Raw genomic sequence first — 26,603 nt, 5'->3', positions numbered from 1 at the left:
TTGACAAGGTAAAAGAGCTCTGGTTTGTTTTTCTGCAGTCTTTAGATGGGCAGAATATCTACAATGCCTGTTGCACATTGCGCATCGACTTCTCCAAACTCACAAGCCTCAATGTTAAATACAACAATGATAAGAGCAGAGATTACACACGACCCGATTTACCTTCTGGGGATAGCCAGCCCTCTCTTGATCAAACCATGGCAGCTGCTTTTGGTAAGAAAGCCCCTCTAATAATCTATTGACTTCTTCCTAAAAGTCTGTGTATTGCGGGCTTCAACATTCAGAACTTGAGTCAGGTAGTGAAGGTATCTGAGTGTTGACACACCACAAATCGTAATTGCTCATTGCACTGTTGATTCAAACCACTTTCTGTACAGAATGAGATGTTTTGTTGTTCCCTGAACAACAAGAAGTATCAATCTTTAGTGGAGTACATCTGGTTCCTCCTTTTCATTTCATAATTACCCCCTCTATAGTGAAATTAACTGTTGGCTCTGAAATTGCATTTTGCAAAGCAAAAGTTGGCAGTAACCCATTAATGCGTTTTTAGCAACAGCTCCTTCCATTCAGAAGAGTTACCCCCATAGACAGTATTTTTTTTTCCCCTGATGGTTCGATTTGTGTGGTAACCAAGACTTGTATCCAAAGTTGGATTTACTGCTTAACCAACAGATTATTCTGCATTGGATCAGTCAATTTAATCTCCATTTAGTCTCTTTGGTGGCATATAAGTCTTAAGCTAATAACATGGAACACTGATATGGTTGTACTCCATTTTTACATTTTTTTTACCATGCATCTTTGATAAGCCATCTCGCTTCCCTTTACCAAGAATCCTTGCAGATGCTTGTCCATTTGCTGTGCTGTTAGTGCCACCTGGTGGTCTGTCAATGATTTGGAGTGACTGGAGTTACTAGTTATATCCCTGGCTCTTTGAGAATGGTGTTATACTGAAAGTGACATGACATAGGAAAAAGTAGTAGCCTTTTCAAAAGTACAAAGTAGATAGAACAGTTTTTAATTGCTGCTTCAAAGCAGGAAAGTGTCTTCAAAGCTAAACTTAGAATAGGAAACTGGTTCTTGGCATTCAGTGGTGACACTCTTAAAAGAAATATTTAGTAGCTTTATTGGGTTTTAGAGACGGTTCTAATTTTGTGATCTGTCTAGGAGCTTAGTCTGTACTCCGTTACATGCATTTCAAGACATGACTATACAAACTGGCTGTCTGAAGTGGAGTTGTCTTATTTATTGGAATTAAATTCATAGACTTACTGTTTTACTCTCTTTCATAGGAGCTCCAGGAATAATTTCTGCCTCTCCATATGCAGGAGCTGGCTTCCCTCCTGCCTTTGCAATTCCTCAAGCAGGTACTGTATTCCAAACATTAAACTTGAATTCCTTAGGTTGCCTTGCAAATGCTGGCCATTGCTAGAGCAGTGCCTTTTTAAACATTTGGTCACTGAACAGCCACTTCAACCCAAGTTGTCTTAAGATCATTAGGTTAGAAAAATAAATATTAATTCCCTCTGAACTGTTAAGTCTGTGTGCTGATTGCAGGGTATGGAATGAGCTGGTCCTGTAATAAGTAGACAAAATAGGGGGATGGAAGATACTGAAGTCCTTGAATCCATCTACATGGACAAGTGTGGCTGTAGTAAATGAAGTAATCAACATAGTGGGAGGGGAAAGAAGCCAAGACACACACAGTAGTCATGAGTAGTATTTTGAAAGTAAAGATAATTGCATCTGTTTCTGAACTCTGTACCAAGCATAGCAAATTTGGTATGTTAGTGGCACTAGAATTTTAACTTTATAGCACTTACACGGAAGCGTCTTCTGAAACTGGAAACCACTTTCCATTCTGTTTTAATACTTTTAATTGAATAAAGTTAATATTTAAACTTAAGTGTGGTAAATAGACAGCCCTATGAACTTCAGGGATCATTGCAGATATCAAAATGATGCATATATGACTGACGTGCCAATTTTAATAAATGTCATTCTCAAACCCTTATCAGTTTTTGGGTAGTAAATACTTGTATTGAACTTCAAATAGTAGGCTAAGCACTAGGTTGGCTCCTTTTTACTATAGTAAACTATGGAATGAGTTACCAATAAACTGTAGAAACAGCATAGCTAAATGGAATTTGAGATGTCTATGGGCAAATTTAGTCATGAACCAGGTGGTCTGTTGGCCATGAATTCCTCTTTAATGTGTCATCCCTCTAAGGAGGTTGTACCTATGCCCTACAGATAATGATAATCATTTATGAAAGAAATCAACCAGTAGCTCTATCAGTACTTAAAGATTGAAAGCGCTAAATTGAAAGGAGTCTGTGCTGCAAAAAACCCCCAAAAAACCTCGACAGTCTCAGAGCCTTGGTCAGCTGTCCCTGGCTCCAAAATCTGGCGAGGGGGGGGGGAGGGGGCATCTCAGAGCTCAGGTTCCAGCCTGAGGGAGAAGATCTCTATTTTTAGCCTTGTAGCACAAGCCCAAGTCAGTCGACCCAGGCACTGAGACTTGCTTCTACATAGGGTTTTTTTTCAGTATAGATGTACCTTTAGAGATGTATGTTTGATATTGTGAGCATCACGTACCTACAAAGAGCACCATAGAAATGCCTGTACATAAAATTAATCCTTTCTCAGATTGAGTAATGAATAACTCATAGGAGTGTATATTTGTTTTCATTGCATGCATGGTAACCGAATGAAGCACTTGTGGCATGCATTGGTTGGAATAGTGTTACAAACGCACTGCTTGTAGGTACCCTTCCTGCACCCACAGAATTGAGGCTTTGCACTCATACAGTTCTGCAGCCTGTGGAACATGTAAAATATTAAAACCAGCCAGATCGCATCCAGAGGCATCTGTCATGCAGCCGGCACCGCAAGAGAGCGAAATACACTGTTAGAAGAACCGATGACTATTTCCTTCTTAGTTGTGTCAGAATTGGAGGCACTTGTCATTATTAGAGTAAATGCTTTTGGACTGTGATTGGTGGGTTTGAAGTGCTCCCTTCTAGTGCAGCAGACAGAGTACATGCTGTTAATTTCTTTACTGGCTAATATTCTTTAATTTCCAGGCTTGTCAGTTCCAAATGTTCATGGAGCACTTGCTCCTTTGGCTATCCCATCAGCAGCAGCTGCAGCGGCTGCAGCAGGACGGATGGGCATTCCCGGCCTCACTGGGGCAGGGAACTCCGTTCTGCTGGTTAGCAATCTGAACCCTGAGGTTAGTGGAGTTGTAATTTCACTTTTTTTTTCTCCTTCCAGTTACCTCTGCTTTCACTTTCTGAACACTTAAGATTGTGGTGGAACTTACTGAAAGTGAAATCTTACTGTGTCCTAAAGGAAACGGCAAAACTAGAAAAGCAGATGAAATGTGCTCTGCCAGTCTTAAATCTCAAAGCAGATCAATACTCTAGCCACTAAAAGGGAAATGGGAAGGTCTATCTTTTAAATTGAAATCTTCGCTCTTCCTTGGTTGATAGCCAAGGGTGTTGCCTGTCTGCTCTGGTCCCGTAAAGCTACAGAGTGTGTCCCTCCCTTGTTTTTTTACAATCTCCCACCCACTCCCATGGATCTTGTGTGATTTGGGTCACAGAATAGCAAAGTCCCTCCCTTCCTTCCTTGGCATGTTCTAATTTTATACATTAATTCAGAACTACAGAGAGAGTTCATTCTGCCCTCTACTCTTTCTGTTTAATGTCTTGACCCCTGCCAGCTTGGCTTCATTGTACCTCTGCAGTGTTCCCTCTGCCATGTGCTCGCACATGTATTTTTTTCCTTTCCAAGATTCCTTGAAGTTTTTCTTTATTTATGCTCTTAACTCACAAATTTACATTTTCAATTCCATTTACCTTTTCTCAGAGCTGAAAAAATTTGTTTTTTTAAATGAAGGCAAGTAAAATTGGAACAATCCTTCTAATAAAAAAGGATGAAATATAAAATCATTTGATAAGAATTAAATGTATTTCTATTAAGTCAACTTTTGGCTGCTTGTTGGATTGAAAGTGTAGACTATATTTCAGTTTGTGTGCATTAGAAGATAAGTCTATACTGCCTGAAAAATAATGCTTTACTATATCTGGTAAGACTGCCCATAAAACTTAATTCCTACTATGTGTAATTATAAAACTTTTATCAGTCATGTCAAAGTAACTGTAAAACCTCTTTTGCTTCAAAAGGGAAGTCTGGATGAGATAAGGAATAATCAAAATATTTAATTAATTGATTAACAAATTTAATCTATCAATTTTCAGACTATTCTTTTCACCTGACTATCATTACTGTTTTCTTCAGGGCATGAGATAATGCCAGTGGCGCTCTCAGGGTGCTCTGATTACAGGCTAGATATTGTCCCTAGAGTGGAAATTCTTGTTATGATGCTTCAGGAGTTAACAGTGACTTCCTAAACAAAACAAATGGAGAGCCCCTTAACTGGCAAAGGGCTGGCATTATAATTTTCAGATCAATATCGTGAAATTAGGTGCACTTTGATTCCAGATGTTATGTGCTGTGCTCAGGTGTCAATGACAGGCACAGCAGAATCCATTTTTCTGTATAGGCATTTAAAATTTGGAATTTTGATTTTTTGTAAACTGACTAGGCTTCTAAAAGCCGTTTCTGAACAGTGTGAACAAATGTTTTTGCCTGAATGTAGGAATTAAGCAATTACATCATGCCTTGCATTTTTGATGGCCTCTTCACTATCCATCCAGCTTGTCTTTGGGTTAGAGAGACTTTGATACCTATAGTGAACTAACAGACTTAAACTTTTTTCACTGCTTGTATAATCAGTATTTTAGAAACTTACCTATGCAACAACTAGATAGTTAAGAGACCGTATTTCCCTGGAGTGACTCTCTCCCTCTAGTAATATGTGAAATTTCTTTCTAAATCCTAAGAGCTAAAGTGGGATAGGTAGGGAGAAGTCCAGATTTCTCCCATTTGCATTGAGTTTCCATGTTTATTGTAGACTGTGTGCGCTGGTGTTTGCCTGCAGGTTGAATTATCATTGTGCCCTGGGAGGACAGGCTCCTCCTGCTTACTGCCCTTGCTGATTAGTATTGGCACACTGACCTCTGCAGTAAGATACTTGCTTCATTAATGTGTTGAGTATGTGGAAATCTCCGTTCCCCTCCAGTACCTGTGGTAGTGTCCCCTTACAGCAGATGCTTCTCCTTTAGCAATTCATTCTGATATATAGTTAGCAGTGGTGCAGCAGTTATTCCAGTTAATCTTTGGCTTTGGAAGCAATGATTCATGTCGAGACTGCTCTCCTTTAGTTTAGTTGCAGTGAAGTGTGCAACACGAATCATCTCCACTAAACATTCCTGTGTTAAGCAGGTACTTCAGAGTGTTCTCAAGCTGTTTTTAGTTTGACGGTTAGTACAGGTTTCATTCTCTTAGAGGCCAGAAAAGTCTTGAATCATTCCTTTGAGAAGGACAGTTGGGATATCATTGTTACTGTTCTAGAAGTCACTCCGCAGTGATACTGTCTCTTACCTTCTATGTATATCTTAAGTAAAAATGCTTTTCTTTATCATTGTGTTCCACTAGGTAAAACCTATTAACTATTTCTATAAAACAAGTATTGTATGTAGAAATCTGTAAATCTGACTGATGGAACACTACATATTCCTTATGTATTTACTGACCTGTGTTTTTTGCTACTTTTTCTTTTCTCCCCATCCCTGAATTTTTTTTTCTTCCCCTGATCCGGAATTTCTTTGCCAACTGACTGCACGGTACTTCTGCTTCCTGTTGTTGCTTGAAACAAAAAAAATAAAATAAAAAAAATCCCCCCTCCAAAAAACCCTGCTCTTCGGAAACCAACCTGCCCTTCAATATTAACCATCTTGAAAACTTCATCATCCATCAACCAATTTCGCCATTTCCTGCGGGGACTCTGCCCTTCCTCGTTGTGGACGATTTGTGCAACCTCGCTCTCCCCTTCGATTCCTTACCTCTTCCCTGTCCCTCCGCTGCCTTGCTCTGCTGTTCTCTAAAGAGAGTTACACCCCAATGCCTCTTTATTCTTTTCGGTATGTTATTATTCACACTTTTTATTACCTTGTTTTTCATTTATTTGAGATTACTTTTTTTGATACTTCAAAAATGTACAGTTTGCAGTTTGCCATTTTTGAATGCATAATTTCATTTTTTTACATTGTTACATAGTTTGCTGTTTAGTTTAGTTTGCCTTTATTTTTATGTTCAGTTATGCATGGTTTATTGCTTTGCATGTCTTTTTATAGGAGTTTAAAATTTGTGGTAGCATGCTAAATTGTCCAGTTCAGTCCTTTGGCAGTTAAATTTTTTTCTTTTTGCTGAAACCCAGTATCTATTTTCTTTAATGTATTGTTCCATTATTATTCTGCTGTGTATAAGTTTCTCCCCCTAAGTAGAGCAGAATAAGTAAACTTGGTTGGAATGAGATCAGCCTGGTTGTGGATGATTTTGGTATTGAATTGATTTGTTATTAAGTTGGATGAGACTTTTCTTTTCCTGCCTAAAGACTTTTTTCCTTGTCTCCTCACTTTCTGAAGGAGTCTATGGTGATGTGCAAAGGGTGAAGATCTTATTTAATAAGAAGGAGAATGCCTTAGTTCAAATGGCTGACGGAAACCAGGCCCAGCTTGGTAAGCATGTTCTGTTGCATCACTCTGGTAGCATAGAATCCTAGAATATCCGGGTTGGAAGGGACCTCAGGTCATCTAGTTCAACCTCCTGCTCAAAGCAGGACCAATCCCCAGACAGATTTTTGCCCCAGATCCCTAAATGGTCCCCTTAAGGATTGAACTCACAACCCTGGGTTTAGCAGGCCAATGCTCAAACCACTGAGCTATCCCTCCCCTGACCTGTTGTAGCAGTCTTTCATAGCACTGCTGCTTGTTTAAAGGTTTAACATCCAACTAGACCATATTGTTGTGGCAGTCAAGTTAGCAATAAATCAAAATACCTCCTCCGTGGAAGAGTGATAGTCAATACTAATGTTGCTCTCAAAAGGTGCAGAATAAGTATCCATGCGCTGAACTGCTTGCCTACATAATAGGCTGGGGTTTGGTGTTACACTCAAGTAGATATTCTTATGCTGGACAATCGGCTAATTGTAAAATGAGAATGGGCAAAGACTAAAAAGATGCAGGTTAATAAATAGTAGTAATGATAGGTGTCTTGGTGTTTGGACAGTCTGTATAGGGAAGTGGATTTGATTGAAATTCTAGGTTTGGCTTAAATGTAAGCCTTAACTAGTCTCTCAGTTTCTGTTCCCTTACGCTATTTTTTAATTGTTGTAGCAATGAGTCACTTAAATGGTCAGAAGCTTAATGGGAAACCCATCCGTATCACCCTGTCTAAGCATCAGACAGTACAGCTTCCCCGTGAGGGACAGGAAGACCAGGGATTGACTAAAGACTATGGAAACTCTCCTCTACATCGTTTCAAGAAACCAGGCTCCAAAAACTTCCAGAATATCTTCCCGCCTTCTGCTACCCTTCACCTCTCCAATATCCCGTAAGTACCCATGTGAGGAATGTACATATGCTCTGAAAAAGGGACACACATTGCAAGTGGAGAGGATATTGGGTACCAGGTTCTGTGGAGCATTAATTTAAGATCTGCATTCTCTGGGTTTAGTGAAGTTTGGCCACATTCATCTTAAAACGGGGACAGTCAGCTCTTGCACATGCCTAACTTGCATTATGTCAACTCATCTAGATTTCCCCACAGCAGTTGTAGTTCTAAGATCCATTTCTTTCAGGAACCTGAAGGCACCAGCTGTCCAAGTTGGTCCCCTTAGTCATCAGTCCTGGAGTAGGTTTGTTCTTCTATGGTTGATCTTTTAGAAAATAATTTGATATTGGTAGCACTTCTTAGTGATTTGCACATGTCCATTCTACTTCAGGTGTGTATGCATCCAGTGAACTTGAGTCAGATTTTTTCCCCTAGTAGTACCCTTGGAGTGGCACATGCACCCTCTTCTGCCTCGCATTGCTGCTTGATGGTATAAAAGGCAGAACTACCCCCAACCCCCTCTCAGTTCCTTCTTACCATATGTGACAGTTGGAGCATTCTACTTTGCTTCTGTTTCCCTCTTTTTTAGCATTTCTATTGTATATAGTTGGTACTCGTTAATAGTTGATAGTCCTACCGTAGTTCTAAACTAGTGATTTCCTTTTTGTACTAGTGTACTTAGTGTACACTCCTGGTTCTTGCCTGTTCGAAGTACCAGCGCACGGTACCATGGTATGCTTTGGTCCCCAGGCTTCAAATCTTGAAAGATGCAAGAGGCTGATGCCTGAAGTATCTAGGAGAAGCACACATCAGGGCAGGTGCCACATCTGCACCTTATACTTTAAGCCCAGAACTAAAAAGGACTAGTCACACTAAAGCACCTCTTTATGGAAGGAGTCCCTGTTCCCATCTTCATAACCTTTCCCTTTGGGGTGGGCATCAGATGCCTCTGCTTCAGTTAGGAGCACTCCTCCAGTCATGGCAGAGTCTCGGTGCCAGTCTCCTTCTCCAGTACTGAAAAAGGAGGACTACAAGACTGCACCCTGGTATTCGGCATCCAGGAAATTAAGGTCCCCAGCATGAAAGTGAACCAGCTGGAAAGGAGAGTAGTGTGTGCTTGGTGCTGAGACACTAGTGCATATATCAGTGCACCTCCGGCAGGGTCTTCAACTCCAGCATGGGTACTGATGCCATGGAGACCAATCTCTAAGGGAGCACCTTCCTGTTGAGTGGTGCTATAGTCTGTCTCCTCTTTGCGTTGCAGCAGGAGAATCTCCCAGTGCCATCAATGTCTGAGACACATACCATAGCACCCAGTCTGTCTCTTGGCGCTGGCTTTGCAAGTGGTTCAAGAATCATTTTGCATGGTGCCAACAGACATTTGTGGATCTGCCAGCCCCTTGGGTTCAGTGCCAAGTACCATGGGCACCTCTGGCCACCCTGGTACTTGTACAGTGCTGTTGAATGGCAAGCCACCTATGATTTCCTTAATGCCATCCTCTCCAGACTGCTGGCACAACTCCGTGGTTTAGAGAGGCACCATGCCTGCTTGGTCGGATGACTCCAGTTCATAGTTCAAGTTGGAAGTGGAATCTTACGTCACAGTTGTAGGCAATCACTCTCCCAAGGGATTTTCACCCCTGGTATCCAGCAGAGCTTCCCCATTAGTCTGCTTCTAGGAAGCCATGGCTTGGAAGAAATTGGGCTCTGGCACCATATTAGTGGCCATATTGGAACCCATGGGGGTTTCCTCGTGCCTCCAGATCCTCTGCACATCCTCCAGTAGACATCACGAAGCTCTGCAGCAAGAGCTGCAGGAAGCCACTCCCGAGCTTGGTACCAAACATGGGCAATCTGCTTTAGTGAATCCCTCTTTGGAGCTCCACCTCAGTCATTCTTGGGTTCTGCCTCATCATCTTAGGAGGCAATAGCATGTAGTGTTTTCTCTCTTCTCCCCCCTCTGCTGTTACAGGGCTCACCAGGACCTCTTAAAGAGGGTGACTTCCTCCCTAGATGTACAGTTGAAAGTAGTTCAGGAGGGCTCAGACAGATTAGTTCATGTCTTTGGATCTGTGGGGCCTTCACATGGCGCTCCCCATAAATGAGGTTATTTAGGTGCCCAAGTAGAAAATTCCATGTTCCCTGCCTCCTACAGCTAAAAGGACTGAGTGGAGGTATTATGTGGGTGCAGCTTGCTGCTATCTCTGCTTTATAACCTCTTGGTTGTCACTTACTTTTCTCCAAACCCATGTCACTAAGGTTTTTGAAGAGTCTGGGCTGATTATATCCCCAACTAGACAGCCCTATTCCCCCTGGAGACTCAAACCTGGTGTTAACAAAACCAGTGGATCCACCTTTTGAACCTCTGGCTACCTGTTCATTGCTTCATCTGTCAGTGAAGGTAGCCTTTTTGGTAACAGTTACATCTGCATGGAGAGTTGGAGAATTGAGAGCCCTGGTATCTGACCCACTGTAGATAGTCTTCTACAAGGACAGGAGGGTATACCTTTGCCCTCATCCAGATTTTCTCACTTCCACATCAATCACGCAATATACTTACCAACTTTCTTTCCTGAACCTCATGCTCATAAGGATGAGAAGAATGTTAGGAAAGCAATAGCATTACACTTGGATAGCCCTAAACCGTTTAGGCCCCACGTTTGTGGTGGTTGTGGACAGGATGAAGGGCCTTCCAGTCTCATCCCAAAGAATTTCGTTGTGGACTTCCTCCTGTATACATTTGTAAGATGCAACTCCACCGAACAAGGTGCTAGCACTTCCATCAAAATCACACGCAGCCTTTCTAGGTCAATTGCTTGTTCTGGACATTTGTAGAGCTGCAATTTGGTCTTAAATACATATTTCTGCTTTTCATTGTACATCTCTCAGCAGTCTAGAGATGGTGCCAGATTTGCATATATAGTCTGTCATCATTCAGATACTCTGATCCCGCTTCCAGATTGAACAGCTAGTGAGTACTCTGAAGTAGAAAAGATATGTGCATCATTTCCAAAAAGAAAACTGTTACTAATGTGTCCTGTAATTGTTGTTGTTTGAGATGTTGCATATGTCTGTTCCACCACCTACCCTCCTTCCCATCTAAAGAACTGAGGGAGTCGGGTGTCAACTATGCCCTTTTATGCCATCACGCAGGAGCATGGGGCAGCAGGAGGTGCATGCTCTGCCCTGTTGGGTACTGCTAAGGGGGAAATATCTAACACTAATGCACTGGCCATGCACACAGTTGAAGTGGAATCGACATGGGCAACACATCTCAAAGAACAGTTACAGAATAGGTTTGTAACTTTTGGGGTTTTTTAATAAAAAATAGAGAGTTACAGCTAAATCCCAGTGCTCCTGTGAACTGTTTAGTGGTGGCAATAAGGCAAATTATAGTAACCTAGAGATCAGTTTATTTCTGAAAATCTGGCGGGGGAGAGTCCTACATAGGTCATGTTTTTGGATCTGTGATTGCTTGTCTGCTTTTATTTTGGGGGTGTTTTTCTGCCCATGGCAAACCTTAGTGGCTCACTTCTGTGTTTCAGAATGTTGCAGCATTTCAGGGGAAATATTTCCAGAGGGAGGAAAATATGTGTAATAGTGGCAAGGCAGGAGCACATAGTCACTCTGAAAAGGATGCATATGCAAGACAAGCATCAAAACTCTGCAATTCTAAATTCTAGCAATGATACCAGAATGCTTTTCATAGTGTAAAGTAAGGACTCACTCATCAGGAGTAAGGGAAATGCCATATTCCATGGGTAGCAAGAAGAAATGCTTATCCATCGTCCTGCAGTCTGACATCTTGGATGCCAGTGCGAGAACGACAGTAGAAAAGAGTTCAGGAAAGGAACTTGTAAAATATATGATTAAGACATAAATTCCTAGTTCAGACCAGTTGACTGGAAAACTGACTGTAATTTCTTGACTTTAGACCTTCGATAACTGAAGAAGACCTTAAGATGCTGTTCTCAAGCAATGGTGGGATGGTGAAAGGATTCAAATTCTTCCAGTAAGTCTAAGATTTTAAAACTGTCCTCTTGAGAGAACTGGTAAAGCTAAATGAAATCTACCAGTGAGCTCTCCACAAATTTGAAGATGCTAAAAGCACTGGATAGTAACTGTCTCAGACCAGAAATTTAGCTTGGCTGAATTACTGGTTGTATGGAACTGTCATTCCTGGATATCTCTGGGTTAGGAAATGGGGGCAAGGATAATAAGTGCACGTAGAGTACTGGAGATGAAATTTAGTCTAAAATGACTGGGTTGGTGGCTTGGATGCATGTTTTAATTGTAGAGACCACTCAGTCCTGTGGGAGGAAAGGAATAAACCTTTTAATGAGCAGTTTTGCCTGCTGAGATGTCTGTTTGGCTTTCAGCATCAGACAAGAAAACTTCTATTGAGTCAGCAAGAGTGAGGCTATACAGACACAGTACCAACCATGACCTAAAACTGACTGACTTGTCTTGGCAGGAAGGACCGTAAAATGGCTCTAATCCAGATGGGCTCTGTGGAAGAAGCCATTCAGTCACTCATCGAGCTCCATAATCATGACCTTGGTGAAAATCACCACCTGCGTGTGTCCTTCTCAAAGTCCACCATTTAAAGCTTTGGAAGGCATGAGACAGAATGGACCTGACTAAAACCTCATGGGTTCAGCCCTGACCTTAAAGGGCTGAATGCTAGGAGACAACTTCCATCATTCCAGAAAAAAAAAAAAATGCCACTTTAAAAATGCAGCTGAAGTGACCTTAAAGACCAGAGATTTTATTTTTTTAAAGAGAAATCAGTTTACCGGTTTTTAAAAAAATTAAATCTAATTCATATTGCTAACCTTGCGGTGATGGGATAACAATCTTGATGGCTGTTCAAACAAAAAAATCACATGTTAAAGTTTACACTTTGGAAACTGCTCTGGGAATTTTCCTCTTCCTCCCTCTGTCGCATCCCCCTCAAAAAAAAAAAAAACCCACAAAAAAACCCACAAAAACTGATCCTAACAAGCTTATCAGGTTTCACATTGATGCCTTTTTTATTTTCTTTACCCATGCAAGCCTTGGAAGACCCAGAAACCACTGTGTGAATTCACATTAGCGCCTTTGAGTCAGGATCTTGCAAAGTACATGGTGTGCGGGATATCCTAACCCACCCAGTGCAAAGGGTTTTAGGGTAATGTTTTCTAAACTGTGCATCTGCTATCCTGTGCCTTAAATTCTTTTTATTGGGGGAAGAACATGATCTGAACTGTAAAGATTAGATTGGGGGAGTTGAGGAGAACAAGTGAGTTCTGGTTGTTGGATCAACTCGTAATGAAGGACAAGTAAAGCTGGCAGAGTGGATAAAGAAAATATTGGGCTTTAATTCCTTAGGCAATTGATTGTCCCACTGTCCATGAAATGTCTAATAATCTGCATAGTATCATGTATCTTCTTGCCACTTTTCTAGTCCGCATGTGGTTTTATCTCCATCTCTATACTCTTCAAGGTGGGAGTTAATTATGCTTGGTTTATTTCATTCAAACTAAGCAGAAAGGTCTGCATGGGGAAACATTCCTATGGCCTCATTATATCCCAATGTTGGTAGCAAGGTGACAGGCTCCCTCTTCACAAGAGCCTTGATCCAAGCTATAAAATTAACCACTGTTGGAAACTTGTGAAGAAAACAAATCAGTATGAGCTTCTCTGAATTGTACATAAATCTAAACACTTGACTAGGATTTGAAGAATTATTGGCTATCCCATGGTTAGAAAGATGTTCATCTGAGTCACCTTCATGCCCCTAATTTGACAATTAACAAGACCAGTGTAGCTCCGCCATCATTCTTGTAGCATGTCTTCAGCGTTTGAGCTTTTGTTTTAATCCTTGTATTATACTTTTTGATGCAGTTGCTGTCATCTGTACCTAGCAATATTTCCAGTTGACCAAATATTCTAATCTCTTTATATGCAAAAGAAATAGTTTAAGTAACTTTTTTATAGATCAATAAGATGATATAAACGTAATCTAAATTTACTCCTTTTGTTGGTATTACCCTTGTATACTGTACTTATTTTATTCTTTTTTTGTAATTGAAACTGTAGGGCAGGAATTTAGTTTCAGGCTGAGGTCATGACTGGGGATGAGTAACGTAATGAAACAAATACAACGTGTTAAGCTAAGCAGAGCTTTTTTAAAAAGCAAAAGGTGTTCAAAGTAGCGAACACCAGTGACTTCTGATTACGACTGAGTAAATGGACCAGGCTAAAGTTTTTTTTACTTTTTTTTTTAAACCTATAAGCCCAGATCTTTTTAAGTTATAGGAAGGAAATTTGTTAAAAGAAGTAGAATGCGGCAAGTTGGTTTTTTCCCAAATGACAAAACCACTGTTAAACTGAAATACCATTCCTCTGGCTTACAATTCTTTCCCGTGCCGTTCTGCCTTCTATTTTGTATAATCCGATGTTGCCTTACATTTCCCTTTAACATGCAACCTGTGTGGATGCAAAAATAACAATAATCTTATACTTTTTCAGGGTTTTTCTGCAAATAGTGGACCAAAGTTTGTTTTTTAATTGTCTCTCTTTGTGTTGCAAGTTATGTTTTCCTTGCCTAGCATGGAAGCTCCTGACTTGCCTGTCACTGAGGGGTTGGAAAAGTCTTAACCTTTCTTAGTTCCTCTCTGAGCTCTTGTGGTTGTGAACTATGCTGGAGAAGTGTGTGATGTCTGAGTGAGGGTTCAGCTTGGGTTGCTGGCATGAGCTTGGTAGTACTGGCCTGCCTTATCTCCATCTTCTCCTTGCTTGTGGCTGAAAGGAGTTTGAAGCCATCTTAAATGAAACAATAGTGTTGCCCACAGTTTCGAGCTGAAAAAGGACTCAGCTAACAAGTAGATGCTGGCTCCAATTACCATAGATCCTTATAAGCTTGTTACAGAAAAGTCTTATCTCCTTATCTGAAAAGCTCCAGATTTTCTTGGCCAGCATCTTGCACTCAATAGAGCAAATTAACAGTCGTTCTAGTCATTGCATCAACCAGAGTTAATTTGCTTCATCTCCCTTCCCTCAAATCAAAAACAGTAAAACAATTTCCCTTGTAGCTAGGTGACACTAGCTATTGAATGTGTACCCTTGAACATGCCACAGGCAGCATTCTACCTTGAAGAGAGATCCATGCGCAACCCAAGTGGAACAGCTGCAGTTTAATTTTTAAATGCATTCAATCAACCTCACCCAAGAAACTGGGAAGAGGCTTATTGGAATGAAACCTGTTTGCTGGCTGCTAACATTGGATCGGTCAGCAAACAGACTATATATTTTGTAAGATGCAAGCAAATGAATTGAGGTGACCCCAGAACCCAGACAACTGTGGGTTTATCCTTTGGATCCCTATGTTTGCATGTAAAGAATGAGTAACAAAAGGGTGTAAATATTTATAATTTTTTTATACCTGTTGTAAGACATGAGGGGGCAGCAAAACCCAGTTTTTTATGGTGAACAGATGTATTGTATATTTTGATAACAGCTATTACAGGTTCAGTATTGTGGGAGGGTGACCACACATAACATCAAAATTCCATTGCCTCTTTCAAAGAATGTTTGTAATGCAAAAAGAATTGAAATTAAAACTATTTTATAACAAACTTTGTACCTTTCTGTAGATCTATTATTTACTGTTCAGATTGTAGAAAGCAGTTATTGGCCAGTCTGTACTTGTGCTTTCAATAAATTTCTTCTGTATTCTTTGCTTCTGATTTTCCTATCTTTTTATTGTGCTTTTTTTGTTTTTGCTTCTGATTTTTCCTTCTAATGTAATTTCAGCTGCCTCATTTTATATAACTTTGACTTTCGCATACCTCTGGGCTGGTGGAGTGTTTACATTAGCATCTTTGACTACACTGAGTAAAGGGTGATAATGAGACAGATTAAGAACCAGAAAGGACAAATATAGCACACTTAAATAATCCACTCCAAACTCTTCACACTCCAGTCCTTCCATGTTTGAATGGGTGAAGTTCAGAGGTATGAGGTTACAGGGTCCTTAACTGATGCTCTGCCTTTGTCACATTCCAACACTTTTTACTTCATGTTCCTAAACTTTCCATATACTCTAGCTAATATCCATGGAATAACCTAACCTTCAAGTTAAACATAATACCCTTTGCAGTATTCTGCTCTAGAGATGTCTAAACTTTTGGTTAGCTTGATATCAAAGCAGTGAGTGATCCACAGCCTATGTTCTTGTCTCTAACCCAGCGAGACTCCTGTTCCAGTCACACCAATATAGCACATTTCAGAGATAATATGAGAGAGGCTCTTAATGGTTGCATGTGATTTCAGTGTGCACCTGCACGGACAGCCAATATTCTGTGTCTGAGTTGATTATGACAATAACAGATAAGAATTTGTTTCTTGAACAACTCAGTGATTAACAGTTCTGGATTACCAAAGGTAAACCGTAACCAATTTATCTGGAGATCTAAGGATATAAAGTGAAAAACATTATTTCTCTTTTGTTGAGTTTACATCTCATTAAAAATGTTAGTGAATTTCCCAGAGGAAGCTGTGGTAACCCAAACACTTAAAACTAGACTGTACTCAACAAAGCTGTGTTGCTATATCGTAGGCAAAATGGGTATTCTCATTTCTATGAAAGTGTGATGGGTGGCTGCTCCATTAATACATCTCGCCTAAGTTCTTTAACAATATACTTTCATCCCTGGACTCTCAATACAGTGACAGAAGTGCTTGAGAAAAACATGCTTTGCATTCTTTTTATTCATAGGTTCAGTGCTGTAAACAGCCAGAGACTTGTCACTGCTGCTGTTGTCCATAACAGGAAGGAAGTGTTGGTGCAGCACGAGGGGGCTGCATTGTTGTGCACTGGGCCTAGTAAGTTATGAAAACCCAGTTGCATTTGACTAAACAGTCCCCAGGGAGAATAAGGATGGTAGAAGATAAGCTCATTGAACTGGGTTCAAAATATGAATTTGGGTCTCTGCAGTTTAACTGTTTTTAGTGGAGGGTTAATGAACATTAGCATTATTCCTGCCTGTGTTTGTTCTGTAGACATCAGTAAGACCAGCCTCCAGGGTTGCCAAGCTGACATTTTTCAGGAGCTTTAAATGTCTAATAGAAGAAAAAGATCTCCCATGCCCAGGTGTCATGGGATTTTCAGTAGCCTCATTTCCCCCACCTGGCTCATGCTGAAGTGGATATATCACACAAGCTATAAACAGCATCACCCACAAGAACCAGTGAGCTTATCACTATTCATGGAAGTAGTGTGCAAGAGAAGTTCCTGTCGAGGGGGTTACCAGGGCTGTAGCCCAGTGCCAAATGTCAGATTTAGTTAGACAAAACTATTCTTTTTAGTGACTTCAGGCAGAGTGGATTCTCTATCCTTGCCATCAAGTTTCCAGATGGTAAAACTGCCTCCATTCGTTACTGTCAGGAAGTCCATTATGACCTAACCTTCGCTGTAGAAGGAGGAAGTGCTCCTCAATACCAAATGCAGCACAGCTGCTGTGTCCAGGTAATTCCAATATTATCCCAACCCAGGCTGAGTAAATTGTGGCTGTGGTACAAAGACACACTTCTGGCCCTCGGACCACACCTGTGCTGCAGCAGGCACATATAAGCCCCCCAAGGGGTTCTGCTTTGTCCTGAAAAGTTGTTTCCTTTCTCATTTAGTTCTTCCTTCCAGTCAGTATTTCTAGAGGGCCCTTCTGCTGTGCTGTAAACCCGCCAGCCACACTCTGCAATATCTTGTTGGTCTGAGGCCTGTGTTAGGGGATTCCGCCCCCCTTCAGAAAATGTCCCTGAAAGGGAGATATTGAGCTGCCTAGAGCAGACTGTGACTGCCTAGGAGGGGAGGAATCGGGGCTTGTCCTGCATTCCTATCCTCTCAGCCTTGCACAGTAATGAATTGCTAATTATCAGCTGTCTGGTGCAGTAATTATGCCCTCCCAGATCTGCCACTCTGGGCAAAGCAAATATCAATTGAAGGGACAGGCAGGAGCATACAATTGGGACCATATCTCCATGGAGACGGCTGCGGCTGTCAGAATGGGTGTATCCTGAGCTGCTGGCAGCTATTCCATCTTATTCCTACACACACTTCCTGTCTCTCCCTGCACATGCAGCTAAGCAGCCTGGCTCATTGCCATGGAAACTCCTTGGCTGGGGCCCAGCGCATGCACAGCTTCACAATGCAGAGAGCTGGGCCCGGAGGGTTCTTTAAAGGGCCATTTACTGATGTTTATGTAGTTTGTAGCTGTTACCTGGCACCAGCTTGACGGGTGGTCTGTCCAAAGGAGGTTGCTGAGGCCTGCTGATCTAGTGGAGGGTAGGAGAGGCAAAGAGGACAGCGCATTAACTTGAGAACAGATGTGCATTCTGCTCTGGGCATAAACCCATGTGGATCTATATGATGGGAGTTTCTATTCTAGGTTTGCTTCTAACCCCTAGAATTAGCTCTTTCCTATTCACATGCTCTTCACTGGACTGTCACTCCACCTGTAACAACATGCAATAAGCGCCACTAGTCTCTTGCGACTTTTAGGTTGCTGAGAGTCTAAAAAGAGCTCTACGACTCCTGCACCTGCCAGGTGAGACTCCCAACACACACATGCTGCCCAGGTGAAGTATAAGACCAGGTGTGACTAAGGCTGTGAGAGATGAGGGAAAGCATGTGAGAGTTGTCATACACATGCGGTTTGTGCTAAAGCTTTGATCTAACCAGTTGCACAATCCAAAAGGTGCAATCTCTTCCGACCTCCTTGAGGTGGGCATCTCTCTCCCTGCAGTCTGAATAAACAATCAAGCACTAGTGGGAGAAACTAAGCTTCCCAAAGCATCTAGGTATGTCTTGCCTACAGTAAGGAAACTGCAAACTTCAACCAATCAACAGGGCTGTAACTAGTGTTCTCTAAGCCTCCTTGGAGCAGGTCTACGTGATCCAGTGTTGGAAACATTGGCACCTATTCTACATGAGCACTTCCAATGTTACTAATACCAGTGCAGTCGAACCCCTGTTTGCAAAGACAAAATACCCCATGGTCAACTTGTGTTGCTAAGGCCTTGCTTGTTAAAACTTTTTGAAGCTAGAAAAGCTTTATGTATCGTTGTCTTAATACACCAGTGTGGAGTGTAAGGGTGTGGAGGTGCCAAGGCAGCGGCTAATGCAGCCTCTGGCAGCAAGATTCCCCCCCACCCCCGTGTCTATTGCAGATTGCGATATTGACACAAGAATAAACCTGTCTGCATCAATAACTTTCAGGAAGCACTGAGCTATGTCTTTAGAAGCGGTTAAATGCAGATGTGCCTAAAGCGCTGCTGTAGTTTACAAGCCCCTTGATGCAGGAATGAGCGCATTTCTCAGCAGGCTCTGTGCCGGTCACAAAACTCTTCACAGCACTAGCGAGAAGAAACGTCGGCATTTGAGGGGAAGTGTAACCTTTCCTTAGTGCCCCAGGTGGACTTAGCAAGGCCTGAGCAGCGTGCCGTACTAAGGTTAGACTATCTTACCGCATTCATCTTAAGAGATCCACAAGGTGACTTTTAAAACCCCCTTCTCTCATTTCTAAATGTGTAGGAGTGGCACTGGATTATTGGTTACTGTTTGTCCTACAATCTTCCACATCTGCCTTTCCTGCCACAAGCTCATTATCAGTTGGTTCAGCTTTTGATTGGCTGGTCTTATTTGGTCCTTTAGTCTCTCATTTCCTAATGGTTTTAAAGAACTAAGGTTGCTAATTGACAGCATAGGGTAGATTTCCAGGGTTAACCTTTCAGTACAGGCTCGTTACTCTGCAGGCTATAAAAAACCTTCTGATAGGTCAGAAAACTGACCTCCCTTTTTAAGAATGACGATATTCGGGTACATTTGCCAGATTAGTTTAAAAATGATACTTTCCTCTATGGCAATTCCTACAGTTTTATTGAATTCTATACCGGGAGTTGGCCTGGATCAATAAGTCTCTTCCATCTCAGTGTCTATGATTTTATGATGCAGGATTCTAAACAGCTGGAGTGTTTTTAAGCCACTGCTCTTTGAGACCTTTTTAAAAAAAATCTCTTAGGTACAACAAGCATCTTTGTTAAACTGCTTTTAAAAAAAAAAAAAAAACCTGCTCATGCGTGGCTCAGCAGGAGCAATTAAACATTTCTGTAAAGCTGGGCCCCGAGGAAGGGGAGTTGTTAAAAACACATGTTGCTTTCAAATGTCAGAAATGGAGGAGAGGAAAGTGTGTGCAGTGGGGGGAGGGGGGTCAAACACACAGGGAAAAACTTTCAGAAATGCCTGGAAACTTTTAAACCGCATCTCCGAGGGCAAATGCTCCGGCCTGGGGGTTAGGCAGGGGGTCAGACTAGACAGGGGTTCCTTAGCTGGGGTAGGTGAGCTTGAAAGTGGAACTCAAAAATCTTTCAGTATGAAGGTAACAGCAGTCCATGCTCTGCAGCGTGCCCAGGAATGTCTAGGATTCACCAGGCCCTCTCCTGCTTGCTGTCAGTCACGTAATGGCGTGTAACTGGCTGAACGTGCCAGCGTAGTGTTGCAGGTAGTGATGTGTGGAGTGCCGGGGCTGTGCGGGTGGGGGCTGTACTCTCAGCTGGGTAGTGTTCTGCTAGGTGTTTGTACTGAGCTGCACAACTCAAACCGGGTGGGGAGCAAGAGAAACTGACACCCCCACGGTAGAAATATTGTGGGGTCTGCCCCTGCAGTATGCCCACTGTACCTAGGGAGCGTGTGAGATGGGGTAGATTGGACCCCTCAGCTGCAGGAGAGGGGTTGCTGGGAGGTAGAGGCTGGAGCTGGGCTGGGTAGGGAAGGAGCAGCGGGGGGGTGGGCTGTTCCCCTTACAGGGCAGGAGCTGCTGGCAGTTGTGCAAAAGTGGGACTGGGAAAGTCACGGAGGAGCCCAATCCTGTCACCCCATTCGAGCCCCATGACTCGAAGGACTGAGGCCGACTCCCAAGTTCCATATCCCGTCACCTGAGCACCAAGGCGCGTGTGTTCAGGGCCGCTTCAGAGCGGCTGCAAAACCTGCAGCTGCGGGGAGCCCTGAAATGAAGCACGCAGCCCCCACATCCATATAGGGTGTCACTGCAGAGCAGGAGCTCCCCCTCCCTTTCCTGTAGAGGCTGCAGCCTGGCCTCTGCAAGATTGAGAGCCAAGAGGCACATGGGGAATTCCCTCCTGTCTCTGCTGAGGAGCAGGGTTGCTGTATTGCCAACCTGGAGCATTCAAAAATCAGGAATCAGGCTCCAAAAAAACCATGAGATTATTAATGATTATTAATCATGAGATTATTAAAATTGAGTTTTTTCTTTGCTTTCTGGTTTCTGAGCCTTTCATGTGCTCTAATTCACATTTTCAAGCTTTTTCTGTAACCCCGAGGGCTAGAAACATACTTATTGAAAGCTTTCAGAGTAGCAGCCGTGTTAGTCTGTATCCGCAAAAAAAACAGGAGTACTTGTGGCACCTTAAAGCTGAGATCCTTCTGTAAATGTCTTGATTCCCGGAGCAGGGCCTTTAAGAGACACACTAGAATTCACAAGATTCATGAGAAAATCACGACAGCTGGCAATGCTGGAGTGGCCAGTTAGCTCTGATGGATAAAAGCCTGTTTACAAACTAAGGAAAGCTCACTGCCTGGAATTTAAACCCCTTTCTGGCTGGGTCAGCCCTGATGTGGTTTGCCCAGGTAAAGTCTCCCCTCTTCTAGTCAATGCTGGCCCATGTTTAGCAGCAATCGAGATACAATTAGCAGCAACACTGAATTTAAATTGAACAAGGTAAAAAGTCGAACCATGGACGTAGTTCAGCCATCCTAACCAAAATATATCGCCGTCATTTATGACGTACATAATTGTTCATTGTCATTTGAGTAACACAAAAGACCTAAGTAGCAGCAACGGCTGTTTCATTGTTCCTTTTTGATGCACTTACAAAAAAACCTGAGGGGCTGAAAATCAAACGTTTTAGGCTTCCTTAGGCAACTGTTTTACAATAATCTGGACGTGCTTAAGGTAAGCCTATTAAGGCTCAAAATAATTGGGCACTAAAAAATTTGCAAAGGGGATTTCAAAGATCAATGTTTAAAGAAGGCGTGGACCAGTGATGCTTGAGAATTACTGTATGTGCAATAGCCTTGACTGTGTAGAAAACAAAACCTTTTAAAAAGTTCTCTCCGGGAAGAAGTCGTCATGATTTGAGAGACAAATTAATAGAGGCTTTCTGCTGTAGAAGGCAAGGGGGCAGGAAGTGGGTTGGAGAAAGCTGTGGGAGATCCATGTGACTCTCTCTCTTCACCCCTTCCCGGGGGATGCTGCAAGGTCGCTATGGGCTGTCTGGATTTTGAGTTTAAGCACTGGAGAGAGAGACACACATGCGAGGGGGTGGGCCTCATCGCTTGGGCTGCTTTGAAAATCGCAGCTGGCGAAAGTAGGGTCCGATGGTAGGATTCAGGTGACGGGAACCTCCCTGGTGAACTTCTGAACAGACCCAACAGCAGAGGAACTCCAGGAACTCCAGAGGAATGCACCCAGCTGGATGCAGTCAGCAGGCTAGAGTACTGCCCTGGGAGAGAAGAGAGCCTGGTTCTGTTCCTGACTCTCTCACTGACCTGCTGTGTCACCTTGGGGAAATCACTTCCTCTCTCTGTGCCTGTTTCCCCACCCATTCTTGATCTGCCTTTAGACTGAGCATCTCAGGGCAGTGACTGTCACCATGGGGATGTCTACAGTGCAATCCGAGGGGTGAATGCAGCACGTATGGACAGAGACAAGCTAGCTTTGATCTAGCTACTCTGAACAACTAACAATGGCAGCACAGGCTAGCTGCTCCAGGGTCGTGGACTGGGTTGTACAGTTGCAGCTTTGCTGCTGTTGTTGCTCATGCTAGCTAGATCAAAGCAATTGATTGTATGTGTGTGTATGCGCGTGTGCGTGCACTTCAGTCACACTTCTCATTGCAGTGTAGGCCTACCCTTTGGATACATACAGCTCCTAGCACAGCAGCAGCCTGATTTCTGCTGGACGCTACCATATTACCAATACAATCCTAGGGGAGACACATTTTTCCCTTTCCAGTACAGATAGGTCCCTTTTCTTTTAAAACTAACTACCAAAAACAAGACTGTACTGGGTCAGACCAAAGGTCCATCCAGCCCAGTATCCTGTCTACCGACAGTGGCCAGTGCCAGGTGCCCCAGAGGGAATGAACAGAACTGGTGATCATCAAGTGATCCATCCCCTTTTGCTCATTCCCAGCTCCTGGCAAACAGAGGCTGGGGACACCATTCCTGCCCAGCCTGGCTAATAGCCATTGATGGACCTGTCCTCCGTGAATTTATCTAGTTCTTTTTTTAACCCGGTTATGGTCTTGGCCTTCACCATATCTTCTGACAAGGAGTTCCATGGGTTGACTGTGCGTTGGGTGAAGAAATACTTCCTTTTGTTTGTTTTAAACCTGCTGCCTAGTCATTTCATTGGGTGACCCCTAGTTCTTGTGTCATGAGAAGTAGTAAACAACACTTCCTTAAAGCTGAAACTTTGTTCCTGAGTTTGTCTATATTAGAAATGCACTGTGTTGGAAATCAATCGTTTCACCGGAGCAACCCTCTACCATAAGCAGGCTTCAGCCAGTTTATACCTTGTTAAGTTTGCTGACCTCAGTAGATGGCTCTTCCTGCTTTAAACTAAATCCACAGAAGTGAGGTTTAAACCGATTGAAGCTCGTCTGCAACCATGTTACTTTTCTGGTATAGCCCAGCCAATACCTACATAAGAGCGGCCAGACTGGGTCAGACCAAGGGTCCAGCCAGCCCAGGATCCTGTCTGCAGACAGTGGCCAATGCCAGGTGCTTCAAAGGGAATGAACAGACCAGGCAATCAGCAAGTGATCCGTCCCCCGTTGCTAGGTGCTCCACCCCCTACCTGGAAGGTAGCCCAGATAATCCCTGCTCTGTGCTACCAGGGGCGTCATTTCGGTCAGAACATGGTTTGTTATGATACAGAGCTGGGTTTTCCATTCTCCTACACCTTGTCGGCATTTTCCACCAAGGGAAAGTGGGTGTCAATCCTACCATCCTGTGCTGGTTTCACTTTATACCCACTGTGCCCTGCTGTAAGCGGTTGCATGAGGGTTGAATGGAGAACTGGGACCTTTGTTCTCCTGTTGCCTGTTCTCCACCCCAGCCCTGCCTGGTTCTCCACGGCGCGCTCTGGTGGCAGGGGCTCTATGCCGCTTGCACCTACAGTGCCTGCCACAAAGGGGTCTGGCTCGGGGCTGTAGCCACTAACCGTAGGAATAAACCAGTTAGGCGGCAACAGCCTTTGAAATGCTTTAGGAAGCCCCAGGGCAGGTGTGATTTGTCTGCAGTGTTGACAACGTTTCGTGACTCTACAAGAACAAGCCAAGTTGTTTGTTGACTTGAATCCTACCTGCTGCGGGGGAGGGGGAGTTAAGATGTACTGGTTGCTTCCCAAAGAGATGATCTCTGCCGGGAGGAGTTTGCAGGCGCATCCTAGCCAGTAAACGGAGCGGGCTGCGGGGGTGGGTGGCACGTGGTTACTGGTGGGCTTATGGGCACTTTGGGATCAGTTATTTGTACGACCGTAATACTTGGACAAGGCAAGAGGAGGCCCCATTGTGCCGCATGCTGGGTATATACAGCGGGAGAGAGGGTCCTCGTTGGGTTGGTTGTCGAATCTCTGGGGGCAAGACAGCTAACCGGTGGGAGGAGACGCAGAAGCACAACGGGCAGACAGGGACTTAGCTCAGGACGTAGCTGTGAATGGTGGATACGAAATGCTCCCAGATCAGGATTCTCTACTCCCATAAGCAGGAACGTTGGACGTGCCGCTTCGGACAGGCCGGAATGATTGCGCAAGGGCGCAAGGCCAGAAAGAATCTGCCCCTTCCATCCTTTGACCCCCCTCATTGTGGTCTCCTTCCATCCAGCCTCGCTCTCTCTTGGCATTTCAATCAAAACTATTTACTGAGCGCGGAGCAAGTCCCTCGCGCCAGCCTCCTACAGTCGGCCCCGTCCGCTCCAATCCGCCTGGCAGCCGGAGCAGCGCTCGTCCGCTCATGGGGATAAGAAGAACGTCAGGGTTGATCAATGCCCCGAGGAGGTTGTCTTCATTACCTCCCCTTGCCTGAGACAAAGGAGGCTCTCTCCCCCCTGGCTGCTGCAGCCAGTTGCGGATAGAGAGAGGGAAAAGGAGGGAGAAGGCTCCCAAGTTCACAAACGCTTCTTTGAATAAATGGAGCTAGATCCACTCCTCCAGCAGGGTGGAGCTCCTTGCAAGGTACCATGTGTCTCCCCCAGCTGGTCCCCGTTTCACCCTAACTAACCGGGGAGCTGGTCCCCCGGGGGTATGTCTGTCGTGCAAGCGAAGATGTGACTGTAGCACAGCTGTGCTCTCTCTAATGGAGCCGCTAGCCCACGAATAATAGTGGTGGCAGGGCCTTCAGCATGCGCTAGGCAGCAGAAGACAAGCTCCCCAGTGTGTGGGCTGGTTGCTAGCGCATGCTGAAGCCGACGCTGTAACACTGATGCTGCGGCTATTCCCTGCGCTACATCAAAGCTAGCACGGGCAGGCGACAATCCCATCTTCCCTTGCAGCGTAGTGCCCTCGTAGATCCACAGGCCAGAAGGGCCCACTGAGAACCCGGCTCACCCCCTGTATACCGCAGGCCAGAGCATGTCCCTAAAATAATTCCTGGGGGGGGGCTCCCTGGTCTAGTCCTCAGCTCTGGCTGGAGAAGCAACAGCAGGGAGCTCGGCCCAGGGGCAGAGTTGGTGGTTTATTGCATGACCAGCCGGGGGGAGGTGGGACTGCGGGCAGAAGAGCTGCGTGTCCCCCAAGGTGGAGGGATAATGAGAATGTCACGCCCGATTCCCCAGCATGGGCTGTGCGCTTGGAGTGCCACATGGCTGTGATCTGGTGGCTGGAGCAGGGGCTGGACTCCAGTTCTAGTCCCAGCTCTGGGAAGGGAGTGGGGTCTAATGGTTAAAGCAGGGGTGGAGGGAGGCCTGGTTCTATTCCCAGCTCCAGGAAGGGAGTGGGGTCTAATGGTTAAAGCAGGGGGGGGGGAGGCCTGGTTCTATTCCCAGCTCCAGGAAGGGAGTGGGGTCTAATGGTTAAAGCAGGGGGGGGGAGGCCTGGTTCTATTCCCAGCTCCAGGAAGGGAGTGGGGTCTAATGGTTAAAGCGGGGGTGGGGGGAGGCCTGGTTCTATTCCCAGCTCCAGGAAAGGAGTGGGGTCTAATGGTTAAAGCAGGGGTGGAGGGAGGCCTGGTTCTATTCCCAGCTCCGGGAGGGCAGTGGGGTCTAATGGTTAAAGCAGGGGTGGGGGGAGGCCTGGTTCTATTCCCAGCTCCGGGAGGGCAGTGGGGTCTAATGGTTAAAGCAGGGGTGGAGGGAGGCCTGGTTCTATTCCCAGCTCCGGGAGGGGAGTGGGGTCTAATGGTTAAAGCAGGGGTGGGGGGAGGCCTGGTTCTATTCCCAGCTCCAGGATAGGAGTGGGGTCTAATGGTTAAAGCAGGGGTGGAGGGAGGCCTGGTTCTATTCCCAGCTCCGGGAGGGCAGTGGGGTCTACTGGTTAAAGCAGGGGTGGGGGGAGGCCTGGTTCTATTCCCAGCTCCAGGAGGGCAGTGGGGTCTAATGGTTAAAGCAGGGGTGGAGGGAGGCCTGGTTCTATTCCCAGCTCCAGGAAGGGAGTGGGGTCTAACGGTTAAAGCAGGGGTGGGGGGAGGCCTGGTTCTATTCCCAGCTCCGGGAGGGGAGTGGGGTCTAATGGTTAAAGCAGGGGTGGGGGGAGGCCTGGTTCTATTCCCAGCTCCGGGAGGGGAGTGGGGTCTAATGGTTAAAGCAGGGGTGGGGGGAGGCCTGGTTCTATTCCCAGCTCCAGGAGGGCAGTGGTGTCTAATGGTTAAAGCAGGGGTGGAGGGAGGCCTGGTTCTATTCCCAGCTCCGGGAGGGGAGTGGGGTCTAATGGTTAAAGCAGGGGTGGAGGGAGGCCTGGTTCTATTCCCAGCTCCGGGAGGGCAGTGGGGTCTAATGGTTAAAGCAGGGGTGGGGGGAGGCCTGGTTC

The 26,603-nt window shown here is 44.5% G+C and overlaps 1 protein-coding gene across 1 annotated transcript in view; it reads left to right on the top strand.

The window, feature by feature from the left end:
* PTBP1 (polypyrimidine tract binding protein 1) overlaps positions 1 to 15,251 on the top strand; it is a 47,685-nt gene extending 32,434 nt beyond the window's left edge. The window contains exons 8-15 of the mRNA XM_044998819.1: positions 39 to 213; positions 1,293 to 1,367; positions 3,087 to 3,235; positions 6,017 to 6,050; positions 6,555 to 6,647; positions 7,305 to 7,521; positions 11,456 to 11,533; positions 11,996 to 15,251. Of these exons, the coding sequence (XP_044854754.1) occupies positions 39 to 213; positions 1,293 to 1,367; positions 3,087 to 3,235; positions 6,017 to 6,050; positions 6,555 to 6,647; positions 7,305 to 7,521; positions 11,456 to 11,533; positions 11,996 to 12,128 (954 nt within the window). The 3' untranslated portion in view covers positions 12,129 to 15,251. The remainder of the gene's footprint in view (positions 1 to 38; positions 214 to 1,292; positions 1,368 to 3,086; positions 3,236 to 6,016; positions 6,051 to 6,554; positions 6,648 to 7,304; positions 7,522 to 11,455; positions 11,534 to 11,995) is intronic.
* The last annotated feature ends 11,352 nt before the right edge of the window (positions 15,252 to 26,603 follow it).

This window comes from Mauremys mutica, chromosome 24 (genome assembly GCF_020497125.1).
Source record: "Mauremys mutica isolate MM-2020 ecotype Southern chromosome 24, ASM2049712v1, whole genome shotgun sequence".
Lineage (NCBI taxonomy): Eukaryota > Metazoa > Chordata > Testudines > Geoemydidae > Mauremys > Mauremys mutica.
The sequence above is the reverse complement of the archived record's forward strand: the minus strand, read 5'-3'. Positions and strand labels throughout refer to the sequence as shown.